Source organism: Pholcus phalangioides, unplaced genomic scaffold (genome assembly GCF_987345545.1).
Source record: "Pholcus phalangioides strain wild (caught in Gottingen) unplaced genomic scaffold, Ppha-v1.0 ptg000001l_1, whole genome shotgun sequence".
Taxonomy (NCBI): domain Eukaryota; kingdom Metazoa; phylum Arthropoda; class Arachnida; order Araneae; family Pholcidae; genus Pholcus; species Pholcus phalangioides.
In genome coordinates, this window is record NW_028301594.1 from 13,242,401 (window position 1) to 13,264,911 (window position 22,511).

The 22,511-nt window shown below is 32.2% G+C and overlaps 2 protein-coding genes across 3 annotated transcripts in view; one reads left to right on the forward strand and one right to left on the reverse strand.

Annotated features, from left to right (window-relative positions):
* The first annotated feature begins 137 nt into the window (after positions 1–137).
* On the forward strand, positions 138–7,409 carry kappaB-Ras (NFKB inhibitor interacting Ras like 1). 2 transcript variants are annotated; one of them, XM_089256007.1, is made up of 8 exons: positions 138–233; positions 320–445; positions 2,860–2,949; positions 3,378–3,428; positions 4,467–4,562; positions 6,531–6,624; positions 6,918–7,004; positions 7,122–7,400. In XM_089256007.1, exons 2-8 carry the CDS (start codon positions 326–328, stop codon positions 7,187–7,189), a joined length of 606 nt encoding a protein of 201 aa, XP_089112133.1. In that variant the 5' UTR covers positions 138–233; positions 320–325; the 3' UTR covers positions 7,190–7,400. The 2 variants fall into 2 exon arrangements, with proteins under 2 accessions (XP_089112133.1, XP_089112144.1); XM_089256018.1 differs by having other exon boundaries at positions 169–203; positions 7,122–7,409.
* A 605-nt stretch (positions 7,410–8,014) lies between these two features.
* Positions 8,015–22,511, reverse strand: part of LOC149089907 (C-Maf-inducing protein-like) — a 62,913-nt gene continuing 48,416 nt past the window's right edge. Inside the window, exons 9-19 of the mRNA XM_089256041.1 lie at positions 20,916–21,017; positions 20,238–20,339; positions 20,019–20,084; positions 17,695–17,721; positions 16,683–16,845; positions 16,191–16,445; positions 15,982–16,029; positions 12,632–12,778; positions 12,353–12,458; positions 11,059–11,129; positions 8,015–10,906 (exon numbers count right to left, since the gene is read on the reverse strand). Of these exons, the coding sequence (XP_089112167.1) occupies positions 10,847–10,906; positions 11,059–11,129; positions 12,353–12,458; positions 12,632–12,778; positions 15,982–16,029; positions 16,191–16,445; positions 16,683–16,845; positions 17,695–17,721; positions 20,019–20,084; positions 20,238–20,339; positions 20,916–21,017 (1,147 nt within the window). The 3' untranslated portion in view covers positions 8,015–10,846. The remainder of the gene's footprint in view (positions 10,907–11,058; positions 11,130–12,352; positions 12,459–12,631; positions 12,779–15,981; positions 16,030–16,190; positions 16,446–16,682; positions 16,846–17,694; positions 17,722–20,018; positions 20,085–20,237; positions 20,340–20,915; positions 21,018–22,511) is intronic.

A 22,511-nucleotide genomic window follows, 5' to 3' on the forward strand; every position in this document is an offset into this window, starting at 1 on the left:
AAAATCAATAATAACACAAAGAAATTGAATAAACACAAAAAATACATATTATATTCACTTATTTCATTGAAAATTTATTTCATGAATTTATTGGGAAAATTTGTTGTGGCTTGATATAAATAATGTGGTTTAAGCCGTCCGTATCAGGATACGTCAATTTTGTTTGCTATTGGCGATTTGCTGGATGATCACTTGTTAGCTGGGTGAGGTGTCTCTATAGATGATAAGTATTTGTAAGTTTTTATTCAAATGAATTATAATTGATCCTATTTTAATGAAAATAATGTCTATATCCATTGTTATAAAAATAATATTGCAGTTGTGGATGATGTTACGCTCATCAGTCCCTGGAAAGACGTCCAAAGTCCTGGTCTGTGGTTACCAGAGCTGCGGGAAAACCACGATTTTAAAACAGCTCATCTATGGAAATTATCCTTGTGACGTTGTAAGTACATCAAGGATTTTTTTCTCCCATTTTTTTTAATGAATATAATAGATTTTTGAAGAAAATATTGACTTGAAATCAGGGCTATGACTGATTTATTGCATCCATATCAAAAATGTCTCGAGTCATACATTTGACTGTTTTTATGAAAGAGATGAAATGGTTTAAGTATTGTCACTAAATTGAAGTTATGATTTCTAAGACTACGGACACACAAAATTGTCGCTAAACCATAGGAGTTCCCTCTCAGCAATCTCACATGTTCCTTAAGACAACATACTCTCAATTTTTTGAATCGAGTTTATTGCCATGAGCAGTTTACTAGCTCATGAGTTATGCAGGATTTGTGCATAGGCTTAATGCCGGAATGTGTACCTAACAGTCTGAGTGCGTATCTAGCTTTATGCATGAATTTTTAGCATTGTCATTCTATATTTCATATTGTGAGTTAAGTGCAATGATTGGAATATATGTACTGTTTTTGGCCTAATGCTCTGTGCGGAAAGACTTTTTAACGAAGTAATCACCTTGTGCTCATACCTCAAAGCCGGGAACGACAGAAAATCAGCTTGTCTACCACTAGTGAGGTTCAAACTGGGTTCTCATGATGCCAGTTCATCACTCCAATCACACAATTGCACAGCGATAGAGACAACATAACCTAATGGCTAAATGTTACAAATATTTTTGGGGTGGTTTGAACATTGAGACTGGTGAAATTGGACATTTTATGCTGTGGCAACATCACACTGTTTGCATGCAGAGCAATTGTATGATATTCCTTGAAGAGTTTGGACCTGAGCAAATGAGTAGGCCTACACTTTCAAAGCAGTTTGTCTACATATCTGTTGGTGTGATTTGTTAATAAAATCCATTGATTTTAAATGTTTGTAATTCTATTTCCTTGAAAAAGGTGATTTCCTTCAATACATCTTAATAATAATTAATCCAATATATATAAGTTTAATCTTTTTCAATAAGTTTTCCATTACTGTTTAAGTGGCAGGCATCTTCAGGAGTGATGGGAAGTTATTAATTCCGGTGTCTGTATTTCACTTTTTTTTCCTGCTTAGCTTACACCGATCCATCATGAATAGTCCATATTGTTGTTATTATATGACTGGCTGCTGTCATTGTTATTTCTTGGCTGAAATGAGACATGATTTTTTGTAATGCTGGAATTCTAAGTTATGTATTTTATTCTATTTTATTGAAACAACTATTAATGTAGCTTTTGACACCATAATCACTGCAATAGAAAAAGAAGAATGAATAAAGATAAAAAACGTGTGGATTCCAGCACTTCAAAAATAGAAATCATACGTCAGTTCAACCAAGAAATAAATAATGCAACAACTACCATTTTCATAGCTATTTCATTCGTGTGGGAGAGGGCAATGTAATCCAACTGGAAAAAATGTAAATATGGGCACCATTGATGAATTCACAGAATTCAATGACACACACACAATCTGATTCACAGAATTCACCTGATCAATGACAAAAAAAACTTAATGAATGAATTCACAGAATTCATTAAGTTTTTTTGTCATTGATCAGGTGAAAGGTTTTGTAAAATTTACTGATATCAGGCTTACAATCTAATTACAGTCAATGGTCATTTTTATAAACTCAATGGACTTGAACTATTGCAGTTCATGAAAACAGGTTGGTTCATAAAATTGAAAGGCTATGCTATAATGAATGTCTGAAGAAGTCTCATACGATCCTGTTTATAATGTTTTTTTTTTTTTTAATGTCTTGAAAAAAACTTTGTAAGTGGGAAAATGCTTTAAACAGGAAATTTCAATTGGTAGGCCTATTCGCAATAATTGAGACTATAAAAATGAGTAGTACTAAGCGGGAATATTATAAGCAGGATCCACTGTATATATTTGATACTTTGGCTATTTTCTGTTTTGTATGTTTTCTAATATTGATTACTATATCTAAAATAACAGTTTCCAAATTTAAAAAAAAAATTCCATCAATCAGTATTTTTTAATATTGAAATTTTCAATTGGGTAAGCCTAGATCACATATGAAATTTTTCATTGTGAAATTTGAAATTTCACTGTTTAAGAACCTGGTGATAGGATCTATGCTCAATGCCAAAGGCTTTCATATTAATCTCATGATATAAGTTAGCTATCTTGTACGAGTTTTGTTAAAGAAATGTATTTTTATCGCACTAGTTGGCGATGCTGCTGCTGCATTGATTGAAGATAATGTCATTGGTTAAGAATAATCACTATTTAATTTGCCTTGTTTCCTATCAACTGCTTCCAATATTTTTCCTTCTTTTGTGGAAATTTGCATGAATGAAATGTAAATTACATGTATAGTAAAACAAATATAACTTCATTTATCATTCAGAAATAGCTATGAGCATTAATAAATATGTTTTATTACAGTATCCGACAATAGAAGATATATATTGTGCATATGTTAGTACAGATCGTGGTGTGAAGGAAAAATTGAGATTTTACGATACTGCTGGTACTGTAAGTTATCAGTTCTAATAATTTTCTTTAATTTTTAGTAATAATGATATCAAGAGATCTATTCCATATTGAAAAATATATGCACTAAAACCCCTCTTAATGGTTACCCTCTCTTTTATGGTCAAATAATGATTACCCTTTTCTTAAATTTCTTCAATATTATCCCTTTATTTACTCTTTTACGAATGAGATTTGAGTTTTTTGTCTTGCCAGTATCCACAAAAGAGTGGTTTTATCATCTGATATTATATGTTAGTCAGTTGGCTTGTATGTTAGACACATATATAAATTGTATTAAATGTAATTGCATTCAATCTCATTTGTCTGATTTATATTGTAAAGTATGATTAATCAAGCTAAGATTGCATCTGAGTTGAGTGCTCCATGTGATAATCATATCTTCATATCTTTCATTTTTATTACTTTAGGTACCTGGGCAATCATCCGATTTCTTCAAGACACATTTACCATATGCTGAGGTAAACTATAGAAATAACATACAACATTTGTCATCATGTATTTTCAATTACCATATAACCTTATTTATTAGAATTATATACAGTGCATTGCTCCCCTTAGAAACATATTTGAAAGATTAATAAACTGTCCAACCATACTTCAGCTTTGTTTCTGATTTCATGCACTTACTTGATAAACAGTATAAAATTGTTGTGAAATAAAAACTTCCACTGTTAAATTTTAATAAAATGTGCATGTTGTATCCAACAAACTACTAATTTTAAACTTACCAGTTAGTTGTTTTTTTTTTTCAGTTTTATGTTCATTGTTTTAAGGTGAAGGAAATGTAAAACAATTTCTCTTTGCTTTATCACAAATTTCCAGATATTGATATTTATTTCTTCATATACATTAACACTTGACAAACAGTATAATCAGAAATTTGAGTCCATTTTCTGGGCTCTTCACAAAATTCTACATCTCAAAAATTGAACCTTCACAAACTATACCAATTAACAAAACCATAAATTGGCATTTCTTTTGTGATAAAATTAATTAGATTATTTCCTTCCCACAAAATTACTTTTCATAAAATTAATCACCATTTTCACAAAAATAAGGAAAATGTTCATAAAAACAGGACCCTACAAAAAAGTTTGGACAGACCCCTTCAATAATTTATTTGCAAAAGTCTTAATGATCAATCATTTGAATTTCCTAAATTTTGTTGAATTTTTTGAAAGAGGAAGGCATTTTCAAAGAATTCACTGTCAATGTTTGAAACAAATGGCTTATAAATAAACCAGCTCCTCAAAAAAAATTTTCTCCCTGAAATCTTTCCCCAACTTTCATTTTCTATGTATGAGCAATAATACCAATTTTTGAGATTTATCTCTGCTAGCTCAACTGCACTTTGTCCAAATTTATTACCAAAAGCTTGTATGTAAAGGGGTTAAGCTATTTAATTTTTGTGAGGGAAAAAAAATTAAAATATGAATATATATATATATATATATATATATATATATTTTTTTTTTTTTTTCGAAATTACTTTTTAGGGTGTAGTTCTTGTTTATGCTATCAACAGTAGAGAGTCATTTCAGTTGCTTGACCAAGTCAAGAAAGAATACGACAGATGTAGAGAAAAAAAAGAAGTAAGGTTTTTGCCCGTTTAATTACAGTTTTGTCTTTTTCTTGAATATCATATCGTCTTCCTCATGCTAGAGGCATGAATGTGCACTGTCCTTGGGGAGAAAAAATCCATGGGGGGGGGGAAATAGCATTTGAATGTCATGTTACTCTATGGAATTATTTTCTAAAATGTTTTTAACATGTTTCAATAAAGATATGCATTTGCATTTCAGGTAGAACTTAGATAGCTATATAAGGGATCCAACCAGTTGATTAAAAAAAGTGAAACTTTGTACATTCATGCTTATAGCATGCAGCTGATGATATACCATATGCCGATTGGTTTGATTTATGTTTTTCTCATTAACTTAATAATTGTTCAAGTATTATGATTCCTTTTTTAATTGTGAATTCTGTTATTTTTTGTAAGTGCATTGAAAGTTTTGATTGTTATTGTTGATGTTATAATAAAACATTGTGTTACCATTCATTTCTATACAGTAAAAAAAAAAATTGTTACACACATATTCCCCATGTATGGCAAATAATGACTAAAAAATACTAGACAGTTTTTGTCATCCTTAGAGTTTTCACTTTTTCTCATGAGTTGAATCCAGAATGATTGGTACTTCGTTGTTATGTTTGAGTTCTAATGTTTAAAACACACATCTTTTTAAAACAATCAACCTGAGTTATAATGCCTTAGCCTTTTTCTTGGTCCAACACTTATTGGCTTGTGTTTATCTCTACCATTGTCTCTTCTTGTATTATTATTTAGCCACAGCTCATTTTTTTAAACGTGATCATTACCAAGAGATCTTTACGATCTGCCCAAGGAATTTGTTAGCGTTTTAGTAGACATCCATGCCCGAACCGGGATTCGAATCCAGACCTGCACAGTCAAAAGCTAGCTCCCTAACCACTGGACTGCCAGGTGGCAATCATTTTATTTATTAAATCTGAAAATAATAACCAACTCCAGATTTCTTATACTTTTGGTACATTTTCAAGTTAGATTTTCTCCACTCAAATCCATTCGTCTGGATTCCTCTAATTTTTTTTATACACATTCCCTACCAGCTTCACATGTACAGAAAGCCCCGATTTTTTTTATTCACCAATATGTGGCATATTCTTTTAGCAGTTTATGATGACTGTTTACATCAGATTGTGTGCTATAATCAATAATTTAATAATAATTTAGAAATAATTCTGGGCTCATTCTATAAATGTTGGAAAAATAATTTAAAAAAACTGGGATAATGCAATGAAATGTATAAGTGTAATTAAATATTTTAAATTCATAGTGTATTTTTTGTGAGACAAGTACACTTTATTTAAAGAACATTTTTTTCCCCTAGGGCAGCGGTTCTCAACCTTTCTTGACTCGCGGAGCCCTTTTAAGTAAAAAAATTCTATGGTAGAGCCCCATGTATTATAGGCCAATTTTTTAATTATTCATCATAGTTACTGATTTATTTTTACTATTTAAAAATGTTTTAAATTATTTTTTTAAATTTTACTGTTTTTTTTTTTATTTTCCCCGAGCGTCCGTGGAGCCCCTGGAAAGTGCACAAGGAGCCCCAGTTGAGAACCGCTGCCCTAGGGAACCGAAGTCGTTCATGCTTAGTTATGCTTTATTAATATTTCTCTATGCCAGAGGTAAAAGGCATTATGTGTAGTTTTTTAAATATTAGGATAACATTATTAGTTTGCTCTACTTTTGTTACACTACACAGAGGTATAAGACACTAAGTCCTATTTCAATATATAAGATACATTCACTTTATAAAAAGTATCATTCCTATAAAAAAAAACACTTACAAAAAAAACTTCAAATTGCTCTTCTGTTGAATGTCATTTTCGTGACATGGTGTCCTTTACCTAGTTGTGGTTCTTCTCTTTATTTTCCTAACTTGATATTTTTTCATGTTGGAGTATATTTAAATCTCTGTATTCTTATATGAATTTCGTTTTTACACATTTTACAGGTTCCTATAATAGTTTTAGGCAATAAGCTTGATTTGCATAATGAGAGGCAAGTTGATCTTTGTTTAGCTCATGCATGGTCTCAAAAAGAAAAGGGTAAGCATATTGTTTATATTATAGAGAGTCACGAAATTACTCTGAATTTATTTTTAAGAAATGCAATTTTTTTCATTGTAGTGTTTTCTATGTTGTTTCGGCCTTACTTATCCTGAAATGTTACTTATGCTATTGTACTCGTACTTTGAAAATTTTTTTTATCAGTATTACAAAAATCATATGCGATGGAGTTAAAAAATAACATATAATAACAGTAACATTTCAAAATAATGTGATAAATAAAATTTCTGTGCCTAGTGATCATATTAATCTAAATTATTTCTTTTTTTCAGTGAAACTCTTTGAAGTGACAGCAGCTGACAGACGCACATTGATTGAACCTTTTGTGTATTTGGCATCAAAAATGAATCCCCCTCCAAGTGAGTTAAAAGTTGATGAATTTTCGATCAGTTCCATGTTTTTGAATGTGGTTTTATTCTTTCAAACATGATTGGTAGATATTTCAGAATTTTATTATTTTCTACTTGTGCTTGAAGGTAAATCAACATTCCCACAATTGGTTGGAAAAAAAGGAAAAGCTGCCAACATCACATTGGAATTATAGTTTCATGGAAAAAGCAAATATAATTAATAAATTATATTTGAATATGAAGAATTATAGCAATATGTAAATAAGTTCTCTCCTTTAGATGTTTCATAATATGCATCACTCTCTCTGAGCCATCTTATTGTAATTATATGAGGACATATTATACCGGTTTGTGATATAATGTTCTGTGATCATTTTCAAGGTTTGAAATAAAAATTATAATTTCATATTGAAATCTCTTCTCTTTTGAGTGAAATTTTTTTTTTTTGAGACCTGAGTTTGGGTCATTACTAAAAACAAAGATGTATTTTAGTAACTCTGTGTGCCATGAAAATCCTTATCATAGTATGGAAAAGAACACTCGTGTTGAAATATCACTTCACAGAATTTAGAAGTTAACCACTTTGCAATCAAGGGCATAATGTTGCATCCAAATGCCAGTGGAATAAGTTAAAACAAGCTCTCTGTTTTCTTTCCTCATCATCACAAAGGTTTGTTGTAACCCTATGTATTTTTTTCCTCTTTGTTTTTTCTATGCCCTGATAGTGATTTCCCCCCCCCCCCTCACATATGATGTATCTTTGTACTATATATATCTAAGAGTAAAAAAGAACGGGTAGGGTAAGGAGAAAAAGAGAAATGTACTTTGTACCTACTTTCTTATCTATTATACTGTTTTACTCTTCATTTTTTTTCCTTCCTTTTCTCTTCTTTTTTTTTCTTTTTTCTAACATGTGGTTAGGTTAAGACGAGGTTACCATGTTTATCACTGATTTGTCAAATAGAAATCATTCGAATTAGTTGCCAATTGTTTGTAAGCAAAGGGGTTAAATATCGATCTTTGATTTTATGTTACAATTTATTCTTCAAATATTTCAAGACCAAAGAATAAAGACCACATTACAGCTTAGTTTTTCTTCATCAAATTTCTGTTTCATCTACATTACATGCCCATAATACAGTGCCACAGTATACACAACTTTTTCAACATGCTGTAATACTCAAACACATATGACTTGCATATGACATGTTTGTGCTAGAAAAAAGCACAATATACATGATTTCAATATGTCCAACAAAGATTGACTTATTTTTAAAACAGTGCACAACATTACATAATTTTTTTTTCCTCACATATTTATACTGATTACAACAACCATCACTGTGTTCATAAAATTTGCACCTTTGTGAATCACTATCGCAACATTTCATACAGGTTCTGATGAATAACAACACTGAAACAGCATGCATTTAACAAAGTATACATACGTTTCAAATGACAACATAATAAATTTCAATCTATGTGTGATATGTTTGACATCAATCATCAACCTTACAATTTTTCTCTTCAAAAGCTCAGATTGAAATTACAAATGTTCAAAGTTCTACATACAATATAATCAAAACAAATGATCTTCACATTATTCTCATTGGACATTTGAAAGAACAATGCAATCGCTCTTGCATCAAAAATGAAACAATTACATTAAATTATTTCATCTTCCATTTATCTAAATATAAAAACCTGGCTACACTACCTACACCTCATTTGACATTTTAAGGAAAAGAAACATGCTTTTATAGAACTACTGTTTTATAAACTAACTTGATTAGATACAATACCAGAAATTATCTGTTGCCAAAAACTATAAAAAACGTCTTACTCCTGGTATAAATGGCTTTAGTGGGGTCCCCACAAATGAGAATGTGAATATGAAATTCATATACAAATTGCATACAACATGCAAATCCATCCCACGAAATGTGCTTTATTAGATTTGATTAGCTCATAAAAGATGCTTCATATAAACATGCAAATAACTACTTCACCAGAAGACTCAGTAGGCTCTTGAATCATTTTACTATGACTTCCTATAAACCGAATAAGTTAAATCTTCACGAAGACCCATATTCTTATAGGTGTAACCATCTTATTTCAAAAAGAAAGATGAAAAAAGAAAAAAATTTGTGCACAACGTTCATTAATAAAAATTACTGAATGTTACTCATACCACAATGAAAACATGTTTTTATAATCACCCAGGTATAGATATTATATGCATTGAGAACCACTATTCTCACAAAATATGCATGAACATGAAAATTTTTTAACCAGTCATTTGACTTCGATGGAATAGGATATTGTGTCAATTTTTGGTCTAATCATTTCAATTTTAAAAAATTAGTAATTACTTTAATTATTATATCATTTTTTTTTGTCAATGACTTAAAAACACAGTTAAGAACATGAAGTTAGTTTCAATTTTTTTATAAAAAATTTTAATCAGGAAAGTATATTTTATTAACTTCAAACTCTCTTTTAAAAAAGGAGAAATTAATTGTCCAGATGACTGGTTAAAAAAATTTATATATTAGGCTGTTGTTGCAACCATGTTTTTTTCCATCCTTGCATAACTTGCAAATGGTATTTACTCAAATATCTGTGTTGTGCTCGAAATTTTAAACACAGTGCAACAAATGCATACAGTTCTCTGTAATTATGTGTTTTGGTGATTATTACCACTCCTCACTAATTCCTGCTGTGATTACCTGTTAAAGGTGTATGTATATTCACCATAAGAATGTGCATGCATGTTTATAATGCCCTTTTAATCAAATGTATTTCTCACAATATGGATCATATGTGAATACTCTCAAAGCATTTCAGGAAAAAAAATGATGCTACATATTTTTATTGCACAAAAGCATAGGTTTTTCCTTATCTTAACTTTGAAAAAGTTTTTATGACTCGAGAATTCTCTTTATTTATCTTTGTATTAAAAAAAAAAATCAAAAATCATTAAAAGTAATTGGTGTTGTGTAGCATATAGAATAGTCAATTGTAGCGCATTCACCTATATGATAAAGTTTTTAGTGATACTATTCAGTCAAATTATAGTGTATTTTAAATAAACCCATATATATATTTTTCATTAAAACTTCTGACAGTTTTGAAAAAACAAAAAATGAACAAGAACAGTGGTATATCTCAAGCTAGGAAAATTAATTCACAGTTTGAGCAATATTTGTGCAATGATGATAAAACTTTCTTAGGGTTTATCTTTACTCACGTATTTCAAATCTTCTTCATAATTTCACATGCCTTTTCATGTATTCAATGATGGAGACATTTAATGAGATTACAGGCAAGCCTATCATATGATAATTGTTTATTCATATCTGAGAAAGATCAAATCATTGATTGCATTTGTTTGTCATCACAAAATATGTTTGCAAAACATCGTAACTGTAGCGTTCTGAAAGGAATGATATAATATGATCCAGCCCACATCTTGTCCCTTTTCTATAATATGATTTTTGGTGAATTCGAAAGTACCATTCATCTTATTTCATTGGCCTTCCATAACAATGAACTAGAGAAGTAAGTATTCACTTCTTGTACATTCATTTCACACACATTGAAAATTCTGAGTTTACTTATTTGTTGACATGGATCTTTATCACAATTGTGCTTTTCTTCCATCAAAATTTCCAAAAAGAAATAGGTCTTTTGATGAAAATTGTTTTTTTTTTCAATGGGATCGCTTGCATGCACTATATATAATACAGTACAGCTTATCACTGGTTGTCCAAAGATGACTAACCATTTCCATTGAAAATCTTATTCAGAAAAAAACCGAAAATATTTCATGCCAAACTGATCTAGAAATTTTAGAAACCCCAAGCATCAGTGTATCTCACGTCACACTCTTGAAGTACTGGTAACGTTTTCTAAAAGGGGAAAAAATGTGGTTTTGTATTATACATGCTATTATTACCTATCTTTAGATAATATACATATAATGTGTAATGTAATATAATTATATTGAGTTTGTATCAAACACAGATAACCTTATTCGAACTGAGAAAAATGAATTTTTTACCTTTATCTTTTCAAACGTATCAGCTGTTAAATCTGTGCTATTCAAATTCAGTTTTCTCAAGTTTTTCAATGCTGGAAATATAAATATGCATTTGACAGTATTGTATTATTTACAAGTGTGATATCCTCAGTGAAAATGTTTAATCAAAGATAAAGTCTTCAATTTCATTCTAGCATGGCACATATAATTTTGTAGAACTGTTAAAACAGTTGGAAAAAAATTTGGAAAATTGATTAAGTCACTTGGATATTATTGGAAATATAGATTATGCAAGTATTTTTTGTGTTCATAAACACATTTTTTCAAATTGATCATTGTCTTCATAATATTAGAAATAATATCAAATATTTTTCTTTCATAAAATTCTTATATACAATATTTTCTGCATTTTTTTCTTTTCGGTTCACAGTGGCTACCTTTACCTGGAGCAAAAGCATAAACTTAGCTGTAAAATTTGATTTGGAAAATAAGGAAGAATGATTTACAGCAGTAAAAATCCTATTAAAAAAATCAATATACATAATTTTTTTTGCTGAAAGTAAAATTCCCTAACATTTTTCTTTATTCATTTACATACATCTCAACTGAAGGTACTTGATAGGGATGGGAAAAGACAGGGCGCTGTAGCCCTGTCGATAAGATGCTCGCCTAAAGTACCAAAGGATGTTTAGAGGTGTCGCGAGTTCGATACCCAGTTCGTCCTTGTTAGAAAACTTTCCTGACACAGGGGTACAACAAAATACGGCGACTTGACCGCAGCAAAAATTGCTACCGCAGGGAGTCCCCCATCGAGGGGTTAGCGCACCAACCTCTCGATGAGTATGAAAAACAAGCCTGCCGTTCGGAATCGACAATAAATTGTAGGTCCCGGTCTAATTAGCCCTCGTGTGCAGAAAATGACCGTGGTGCGACAAAAATGATCAAATGAGAAAAGACACTCACACAGTGTATTTTAATATATTTTAAATTACATGATGTTAATCTCAAGTTCACCTTAAGATAGGGGAGGCGAATACTAAATGATACGTTTCCTGTCTTGTAAATGGTGTTACAAAATTGTGAAGGGCCAGCACCCATAAGAATTCTGTAGTAGGTGGTGGAAGGGCGCGATAGCCAGGTCGATAAGATATTATGGTCGAAACAAATGTTTTTAAAAAATAAGACGATTATTGCTAACTTCGAATTTGATTATAACTTTTCAGGTAAAGATGATGCTTAACTATTTTTCTACTGACACTTGTGTGATACGATTTCAACAAACTGAGGTAGAGAGTTTTTCCCTTTGAATTCTTACCAGTTAACGATGCCAGACCCTGATCAGTGACCCTTGTTTCACATAAATTCAACACTTGCAGCTTCGGGAGGTGCTCAGAAATTAGTTGCAGGCCAGAGTCACCAAACTGGAATTGAGTATATATATATATAATCACTGAAGATATCGATATGAAAATATAATTTTTTAATATAATATTTATTAATAATTATCTTATATATATATATACGCTATGCTATTTTTGATAATGATGCTATTTGATAAATGATGCTATTTTTTCCCACAAATATACATAAATACCTGTGTGGACCATAAGTTCAAGTATCTCAATGAAGGCAATTTTATGAGCTCTTCCGCGCATGCGCTAGTCACTTGGGTGAAGGCTAAAGAAAGGCACTCCAGATCTCCAAATGAACCACTGCTGAGTAACCGAGACAAATCTGCATCCTATCGGGTAGAAAATTTAACATTTAAATGCACTTTTCTTTTCGACCTCTCTCTGATAGTTTTTTCATAGTTAATGACACGTATAGAAAGCCTGAAAAATCTATCTCGAATTGTACTGCTTATACAGGGCCTTTAACAGTCCGTATAGAGCATAATTTGACCAAACTTTTTATTCTATCGCTCCCAACTCAAGGGCCAACCCATAGGATCCTGTATTAAACCTAAAGCTTCGACCTCCCCCTCGACCATTCCATCGCCCCTGCGGGACGATACTGCCCACTCTGGAAAAAACTGGCATAGAGCCTCAAAAGTCGCCCATAAAATAAATGTATTGAAGTAATATTGCATTTAAAATTTATATACCTACCTTCTTTGTGATTCAATCAAGAAAAAAAATTCGGGTTGCAAACTTCAAGGTAAAAAGAGGAATGCAAATGAAACATTTTAACAAATTAGCGAAATCACAGTCACACATGCTCTGTAACAAACTAAGAGAGTTGCTGTTGTTAATTGGGACATCCACCAGCCAATTAAAATTATAAAATTTAAAGAAAATTACCTCAGCTTATATGCAATGTTGATTTTGAATTTTTATCTACGTGAAGCCCTGCTGCCACAATTCACAATTCAACCAAGACTTTACTTCACCTCGGGAACGTACGCGGGATCGACCTTTTGCAAGGGGGGGGGGGGAGCACAAGAAACATCTGTCTGCGAAATTTTGAGTTACTAATCTTCAAAAAGCAGTTTTAGATATAAATCAGTTGAGATACCACATGAAGATGTGTTCTTTCTATGTTTTAATTTTTTTTCGCAGAAATATTTAAAAATATTAGTAATTTTTAATTGTCTTGAGAGGTCAGGGTCTCCTGTTGCTTCACCCTAAAATTTGCATCCCCCGAACTTTATTCTGTAAAGTTTGTTTCATTTCACGTATCTATATAATGCAAATAAACAAACTTTCAGGGTTGTGTGTTGCTGCTTTCACCATTTTCGCGCGTGCATACTTATAAAAATAAACTGCGAAAAGTTTTTCTTTTAAAATCTCAGTGTACAGTACACGTGTAAAAATATCTGCACATAAAATAAATAATTTTATGAAATGTTCACTTCTCTAATTACATTCAATCTCTTCCATGGAATTTGTCTCGAGTTCAAAATTACGGGTTTCGCTAAGAAAAAAATATCGAGATAAGACTTATTAGCTGCCAGGACGCTGCTTGGTAAAACAAAAGCCAGTGGAAAGATTTTCATCGATTAGAACGATCCAAAAAAGTTTTCAAACTGATTTATTGACGAGGTGATCGAACATAAAATGTCTACCGTAGCATATTTACAGTTTTAACCCTCTATGTGGTCCGTGTATATTTGAATATACATAGTCAAAAAACCCATTGTATCAGCGTTTCTAAACCTAAGGACCAGTAAAATGGTTCAAACAATTCGACGAACCACTTGCATCCCGTATTACGGGGCATTCCTGTATTTTTTGGTTACTCCGACTTTTTTTAAAATTAATTTATCCCGTTTTTTCAATAATGCTTACTTGAATTTCTAATACATTGTATTTGCTAAAATCATGAACGAAGATAATTTTCATTACTCGTAAATTATGATAAATGGCTATATATATATTCATCTCACACGTTTGGCAGGTAATGAAAATTCAACGTTTTTTCCCGTGCAAACTATTTTTCAATTTACTGTGATTTCCAGTAGCCTTGCCTTTCTCTTTCATCAATTTCAACAAAAATTGGTGATTTTGCCAATACATGGTAACGTTTTTGATAACGATTATATCAGTATTTTACTGTACTTGAGATCCTAGTTTCCCGGATTTTTCTCAATGGAATATGGTCACCAGTTCATTTAATTGTTTTTTAGGGAAATTTTTTTTTTGGTTACTGCGTTTTTGTAACAGTCATTTATTTCTCCATGTTTCAGCAATTTTACCTGTAATTATCAAATTTTTCGTAAATGTCATTTTATTTTTTGGCATTATCAGTGATATTCCGTGTTCAAGATGGGACAATATCCTGCATTTTGTGAGTGCCGTCTTAACTCATGGCCCTTGGGCCTCAAGAGAAGAGAATTGCCTCACAAAAATGAAATCTAGTTGAAATTTTCGAGAATTTACCAGGTAGGGCCTCGGGGAAGTCACTTGGCCCGGGAGCCCATAATACTTTTAGGGAGGCCCTGCATGATGATGATACACCTATAAGATAGTCTCGAACGCAGGGTCCCCTTTTGACTTGGGGGGGGGAGGGGCTTAACTTGGGAAAAAATGTCTGGTTTTTTAACAAAGATGATTGGTTTAAATTTGAAGCTCCAAAAAATCAGTGAGGCTCATTTAGTAATCGGGTCCAGCTTGAACAGTCCCTAACATTTCAAGAACTTCTGTTTTATTGTCGGCAAATGAACTTCCCCTGCGTAACTTTTATTGCTTGAGCTGTTCCGTCTTGGTACATAAATAAGGCTTTCACGGTCACTCTCGAACACATAGCAATGCTGTTATCAAGCTCGTTCTTGAAAGGACGTCATAGATGATTTCTATTACGAAAATTTTCCATAGTGACAAGTTAACCGAAATTGGCGACAAGCAAACGAGTGTTTATAAACGTTGTTGTCTGTAAAAGCTAGACAGGACAAGAAAAACGACGACTTAACCAGAGTGACGACTTATTAGGGTGACAACGTGGTTTTACTGTACTTTAGAAAGTCTTTAGTGTCATTTTAATACAAAATAAGACTATATAAGCATATGCAAAACATTTTTTCTAGAAAGAGTTGATTCCTTGCTAGTGTGATTTTTTTTGAGAGCTGAAACTTTGCGTGTTCAGATATTTAAAATTGAGGGAATCGGAAATAAGATTGAAGAAAAAACTATTTAATTTTGCCAAATAAGATTTTGTCTATTTATAGAAAACAGTAAAATTAAGTAAGAAAAAACTGCTTTAATCAAACTATTTAGCAATTAAGAACTCACTGTAAAATTTCGATGCTGATGTGTTATTTCAATTAAAAATATGCTAACTGCACCAATGTACATCCGTTTTTGTAAAAAAAAAATTCAATACGTTTTTATGGGGGTGAACCATAGTGGGTTAATATTAAGTCGATACAATATTTTTCATTAAGCACTAAAATAATCAATTGTACAATGCATTCAAATTTCAAAGAATTCAATTAAGTTAAAATTTTACCGTTGACCGAGACGGCAGCGCCAACTTCTTGGGACCACCTTTCTGTTGCTGCAAAAAAGAAAAAAGAAAAAAAATATATTAATGTAAAAACTATTGCAAAATTTTAAATTTCGAAGCTGTTGTAATAGTAATTTTTTTGTGTAAAAGATCCAAATTAAAAAAAATTAACTCTCAGATAATGTTTAAATATAATTGGGGCGTATATTTACCAGCTGTCGGAGATGCATCTGCCGTAAGCACAAGTCGGCATAGTGACGCTTCCCACTGGTCGTACTCTGCAACGTCGTTATTAGCTGTAGCTGCATGTCCGGACTTTCGACGGCTTCGAACTCTAACATTGCACACAGTGTTTTCTGGCAGGTCTCGTCATCGCGCAGGGCTCTCAGCATACAAGGGCCAAGGCTCTTGGCCAAAGACTGCAGGAACTTCCTCCGTCGACAGCAACATGACAGAAGCTTATCCAGCTGTAACAACGAAATAACATCAACATGATGAAAAAAAAAAGAAGTAAAGAATCAATTTAAAAATGAAATTTCCAAGTGGAGATTAAATAATAATCATCCAGATATTTGTAGCCTCGACAACTGTGACTTTCGTGATTATTCTCATTGGATCATCTCTCGATATGTATCGCTTAAATTTTCTAAATTACATATATCTTAACGTTATTTAAATACGTGGAAGTTACTATCTGGCGTTACCATGGTGCTCCAGAGCTCTCCGTCATCATCACAACCCGCACCAGCACCACCTGGGCAATACAGATTGAACCATCCGCCTTTCTCATCCCGGACACCGAGGATCATCTGGTGTACGGAGCAACGTTCGTCTTCGGAAAATTTCGTGATAACTTCCCTAAATTTTCTGAGTAAGTAGACGTACAAATAAACATTTAGTTTAACGAGCGTATAACACACAAACAAGCATTGAAACTATTTTGATATCTTTCATCATTTAGAATTGAAAAAGTTAAAACAATATAAATAATTAAAAAATTTTCAAACACGATTATACAGGGTGCATAGCAAACAGCACGCACCGCATTTTACTGGCGAACCGTTGATCTTAGACGCATACTTGTAATTATAAAAAGTATCCAAATAACTCAGATACGGCACTCATGTTGTAAGGGGCTGTATAGTTATTTAAAAATGTTTTTTATTCGGACACACTGTGCTCAAAACTCCAATTAGAAAGTTATTGCCTTGTCTCTCCTGGTGCCAACAAAAACAATTTCACGTTTCTAAATGCAATATTAACTACGATATTTGAATTTAAAAAATGAGTGTAAAAATAGTATTTTCCGTTAGTTTTTGCTGTTTTCCCCCAATTTTTTCCTTTTTTTTAAAGTCAAATATCTCAGTGAATATTGCATTTTTAAACGTAAAATATTTTTTGTTGGCATCAGGAGAGACAGGGCAACAACTTTCTAATTGGGTTTTTGAGGACAGTGTGTCCGTATAAAAAGACAGTTTTTGTATTTTAATAACTATACAACCCCTTGCATGAATGACATATCTGAGCTCTACATGTTGTTTGGATACTTTTACTAATTGGGAGAATGCCTCCAGGACACTAGGATCAACGATTCACCAGTGAAATGCATTATGTGCTGTCAGCTATGGACCCTGTATATTGGCCTAATTATTGAATATTATACGTAGTAGTTTCAATATACAGATAGTATAAGAGGAAACCTTTTTTATTACTTACGAAGTGAACAAATGGCAAGCAAGAGCACTAGTAAAGAAAGAGAAAAATAATTTTAATGAAAATATATTACTATGTGATGATTTCCAAAATGCATGCATTTATTACATTATCTCAAACGAGATTGGTAAATTAGAATTAATGAATTTTATTGTGTTTTTTGTGAATTGGTGTTCAATCCTATGAAAATAATAATAAATTTTCCTATATGATAATCACGAAACACTCCGACTGTAAAGGAATAAAAATATAATTTATCATATTGATTTTTTATAACAGTATTTTAATGCTGTCAGACGGAATGAGAATCGTCAGACATGGATATAAAATTCAAATTATGCTCCAAAACATTCCCCGAAATTTTTTTTGTCATTTTTCTGGTCTTTTAAGTTTTCCAGCATGGCTCAAGACCTCTTCGATCACCTGCTTGTATCTTTTCCCTGAGACGGAACGGCTGATCTGGTAAAAAGGAGGAGGTTTTTTACGTTTGCTTAAATCATAGTTTCCCAAACTTTTTGTTCCATTAAGCGAACTTAAATGTATGCCAACACATTTACACTCATTTGAATTTTTTTTTGGAAAAATTTATCCATTCTGCTCAGTCTTTTTTTTACGTTGGCATTACTTTTACGATAGCTGTTCCCTCCATTATCGGATGATGTTGACAACGTGAGTGGCGCTCGAGCTACTGTTGCCGTGAGCGAAAAAATGAGCGTTTTTCTTTCATGTCAATTGATCAAATTAAGATTATCACGAGTGTTAGAGAAATAGTGAAATTTTTCTTGATTTTGGGGATGGGTATTGCTCTGGAAGTTTCCTCTGGTGAATATTGCTCTCACTGGGATTTTTGCTGCGGAAGATTACACCAGCTTAACTGTGCTAGAAAATTCTGTTGTTTAAATACAAGGGTAAAAGTTGCTGCAATTTTTTTTTTTTTTTGGGGGGGGGGAAGTAATGAAGAATGAAAGCAAATATCATCATGAAAACAATGTTCCTGACAGATTATTGAAGAAAATTTAAAAATTAATTTTTTTCTCAAATTGCTGCTGTATGAATCAAAAATGCTGTTATGTTGTTAATGGGGTAACTTCTTTGAAACAAGATAGAAAAGGACACATGGCATTTAAATTGGTCAAATTTGAAAACTTTTTAGAAAATATTTTTCCAATAATGTGTTTTCCAATTTTTTTTCTTTTCTACTTCCAAATCAATATTCTAAGTTTGAAAAATATTTGTTTACGCTTGAAATGTCATTTGAATTTGTTGGAAGCTGCTTCTTCTGTTTTTTTTTGTTTTTTTTGGGTTATTTGACTGTTATCTTTGTTGTGTTAAGAAAAAATTATTTTAAAAATTTATTTTAAAATACATGATTCGTTAAGTGCGAAATCTTCTCTTTCTAGCAATTTACTGTGGCTATAGCAAGACAATTCTCATTCCAAACACGGGATTAATATTGCCATCGACAATTTCTACTTTCACACATGCACATATATTCCTTGAAATTATAAAAGATAATTACATGCTAGGGGCTGTTCTACAGTGATATAATATTACATGCTTTATGTATAAGCTAACACAACAAAATAAGTAAAATTTTTGCCATTCTTAACCCTTCTGACGGAAATCATCTATTTGAATTCATTCATTCCAATATTGATAAGCATGCCACACACTGAATAGTTATCCATAGCGTTTCTCTCTGACTGATTTCACCCAAATTTCATGAACGATTCTCTTAGGAATGCTTGTGTAAAATTTATATTAAACTTAAAGTAGTCGCAGACTATATAAATTGAGTGCTCAATTTCAAATATATGCCGGCTTCGTCCACCCTGATCAATTTTTATTCAAAAAAATCCATCGGTTTTTCCCTTTTAGTTTTTCATACAAATACGTGTTTTATACGAAAGTTTTTAACAGCTGGCTAATAAGATGTATTTAGGAAAGAGAGAAAATTCAATGCTCTTGTGGGAAATCGAACCACCATTAGATTACAAAGGCAATGAATATCTCAATCTTTTCTTAAAATTCGTGTGCACTGAACGGGACCGTACATGGACGGTCGGTCCTAATTAAGGCCAAAAGCTCACAATTGCCGACACTGCAACCAGATGACGACTTATCCGAGGACTGTATGTCACTCTCCGCTATCTCACAATTCATCAATCCATAATAAATACAGCTTCTCATTAGCCCAGCTGTTAAAAACCTTCGTATGGATAACAGAGAGTGTGATATCATCCTCAAATATGTTTTTATTAAAATAATTAATGTAAGTACGGCATATACTGCTCATACGAATTGAGATAACAAGATCGCATACTTACTCGTCGTGGAAAGGCATAGGCTGTAATAGTTCCGATAGAGCCGGTCTCCAGTCGTCGTAACTCGACCTGAGCAAGATTTTGATGCAAACGAATAAAATAAACTCCGTATTCATGATAAAAAAAAAGTCACTTGATTGTCAGTAGTGTTCAAATGTATCAGTTATGCTTAATGTATGTTAATGACGGGAAAAAAATTGAAGCATGGAAACATGCACTTACAAAATTACAAAAAGAGAAGTGAAGCAGTCTAATCTCGATTCCCAACTAAAAAGGTTAGCTGTTGTGCTCGTGGTCGCATCGTTTCGTGTCTCTAACATTGCCCTGCGAATAAAAGTCATAATTCTGAACTATTTAGGAGAGAAGAAACACGATATTATTTACACTAAATTAATTTTACATAAAATTAATTCAATTCTAAAAATTCTTACTACATAAAATTCATATTTGAACTCATTTTTTCCTCAAAATAAAAATTTTAAAACCAAAACCACCATAATTTTTTTAGACCTATCTACGGATGGTGGTGGTGCAATTTTAACCCCAGACCCAATGGAATACATAGTGGAAAATACGATGGTAGAGCCCAATGTTGGATAACCACTTTTTAGCATCAGCACATAAAGAAGACCTAATAATACTAGTTTAAACAATCATTCAATTTAATTTTTACCAAAATTAGGTTCGAGGCTGCTATCCATATCAAAGGGCTCCGGGAACCGCATTTCGCCCGTGGACCATAGGTTAAGCATGTATGGTGTTTAACAAAACTCGAAACCATATAGTGGTTATACAACATCGCAAAGCGCAGATATAATGTATAGTAGTGAACTTATTATACACTGTAGTAATACAAACTAGAAATCACACTATTTATTAATACTATTTTTTAGTCCTTACGTTCGTTTTTCCTCGAAGATACTGTGTACTGCAGCAACGCTGATAGCTACGAGATTATGTAACACTCTCGAATGAGGGCAGGTACTTGCTGGACCATGTACGCTGAAAAAAAAATAAATAAAAGTACCGTTATATATGTATAAACATGGGCTAAATAACATTAAGTTTAAATTTTCGCTGTAGAGTCTTAGACGAGTGATTCCCAAATTGTACTCCACAGAGCACCAAATGCTTCACCACAGAAAAACCTCATCATGTTCGAATGGAGCACAAGGCAAATACGAAATGGATATATTTACATTAAACTTTTGTTGGTACTGTTCCAAACACAAACTACATACTTTTAATTTATTCTCATTTAATTTTTGTGTATATATTCATATATATGTTTCACATTTTTTCAAAGCAGTTCACTCGGCTAGCATCAATGCACTTTTTGCATTTATTCAAACCACTTCACACAAGCATTTTGGAGCTCTTCAACTGTTATACTGTTCAAAATGTTATTTAGCCCATGGGCTGAGTTTCCAAATCTGTTTCCATAAAGACACATTATTCATGACCCACACAAGTATGTTTTTCATTGACTAAATGCCTTTCTACTATCTGGTTGTTGAAATTTTTTTGCCTAACTTGCTTAGATTTCAAGATAACACAAAAAGTTCCTAAATTTCCCACCAGGTGGTGTTCTCACCATTCTTATCATTCGGCGCGTACTCGTATTGCTATACCACTGTGCTACTTTCATGATTCTATCTGCCATATTTCAGGAGCTATTCAAGATAATGTGAGATTTCCAAAATGTTCTTTATTTCTCTCAAATACTTATCTTTTTTGCTCCCGGGAATCCCAAAACGATTCTTAAAGGTTGAAAATGATTGTAAGAGGCTGCACATGAATTTTGCTGTTTATCTTCAAGTGGTCACAAATTTTGATCGGATGAAGATATAGCGATGGAAGAAGTGTTAAGATACACTAAATCAAACATACGCTATACAATGACAACGAGCAAAACGCCCCCGGTGGAAAGTTCTTGAACATTTTTAACCTTGTCTTGATAAATCAACAGGCATTAAACGAAATTACACCTCAAATTTGCGAAATTCTATTTAATGGGATGATAAGGTATATAAATCTTACTCAGGATATGTACACTATCTGTCAAAATTTTCAACCTGTAATACCATCTACTACTAATACTACTTTCAACCATCGATGTCCGGAAAATTTTCTTCAAATGTTACGGGGGGCATTTCTTTTAGTATAAAATTGAGTGCTGTAAATTTGACCAACTTCTATTTTTTGACTGAAAATCACATAAAAAAAATCTTTGAATTTCACGTTTCTTCAGATTATAATTTTGAAGAAGTAAGGCAATTCCAGCTGAATTAAAGCTGATAATTTTCCGTATGTAACTTCAACTCTGAAATGCTCCAAAATTTTTAACTATTTTTGGATAGTCTCTGAAGAAGGAATCTAGCTGTTATATCTAACAAAAGCTAGATATAACAGCCTATAGTAGATGATAGAAATCCACATTCGAGCTCTCTATCTGTTCTCTCCCTCATCGAGACGCTTTATTGGTAACCCTTATAT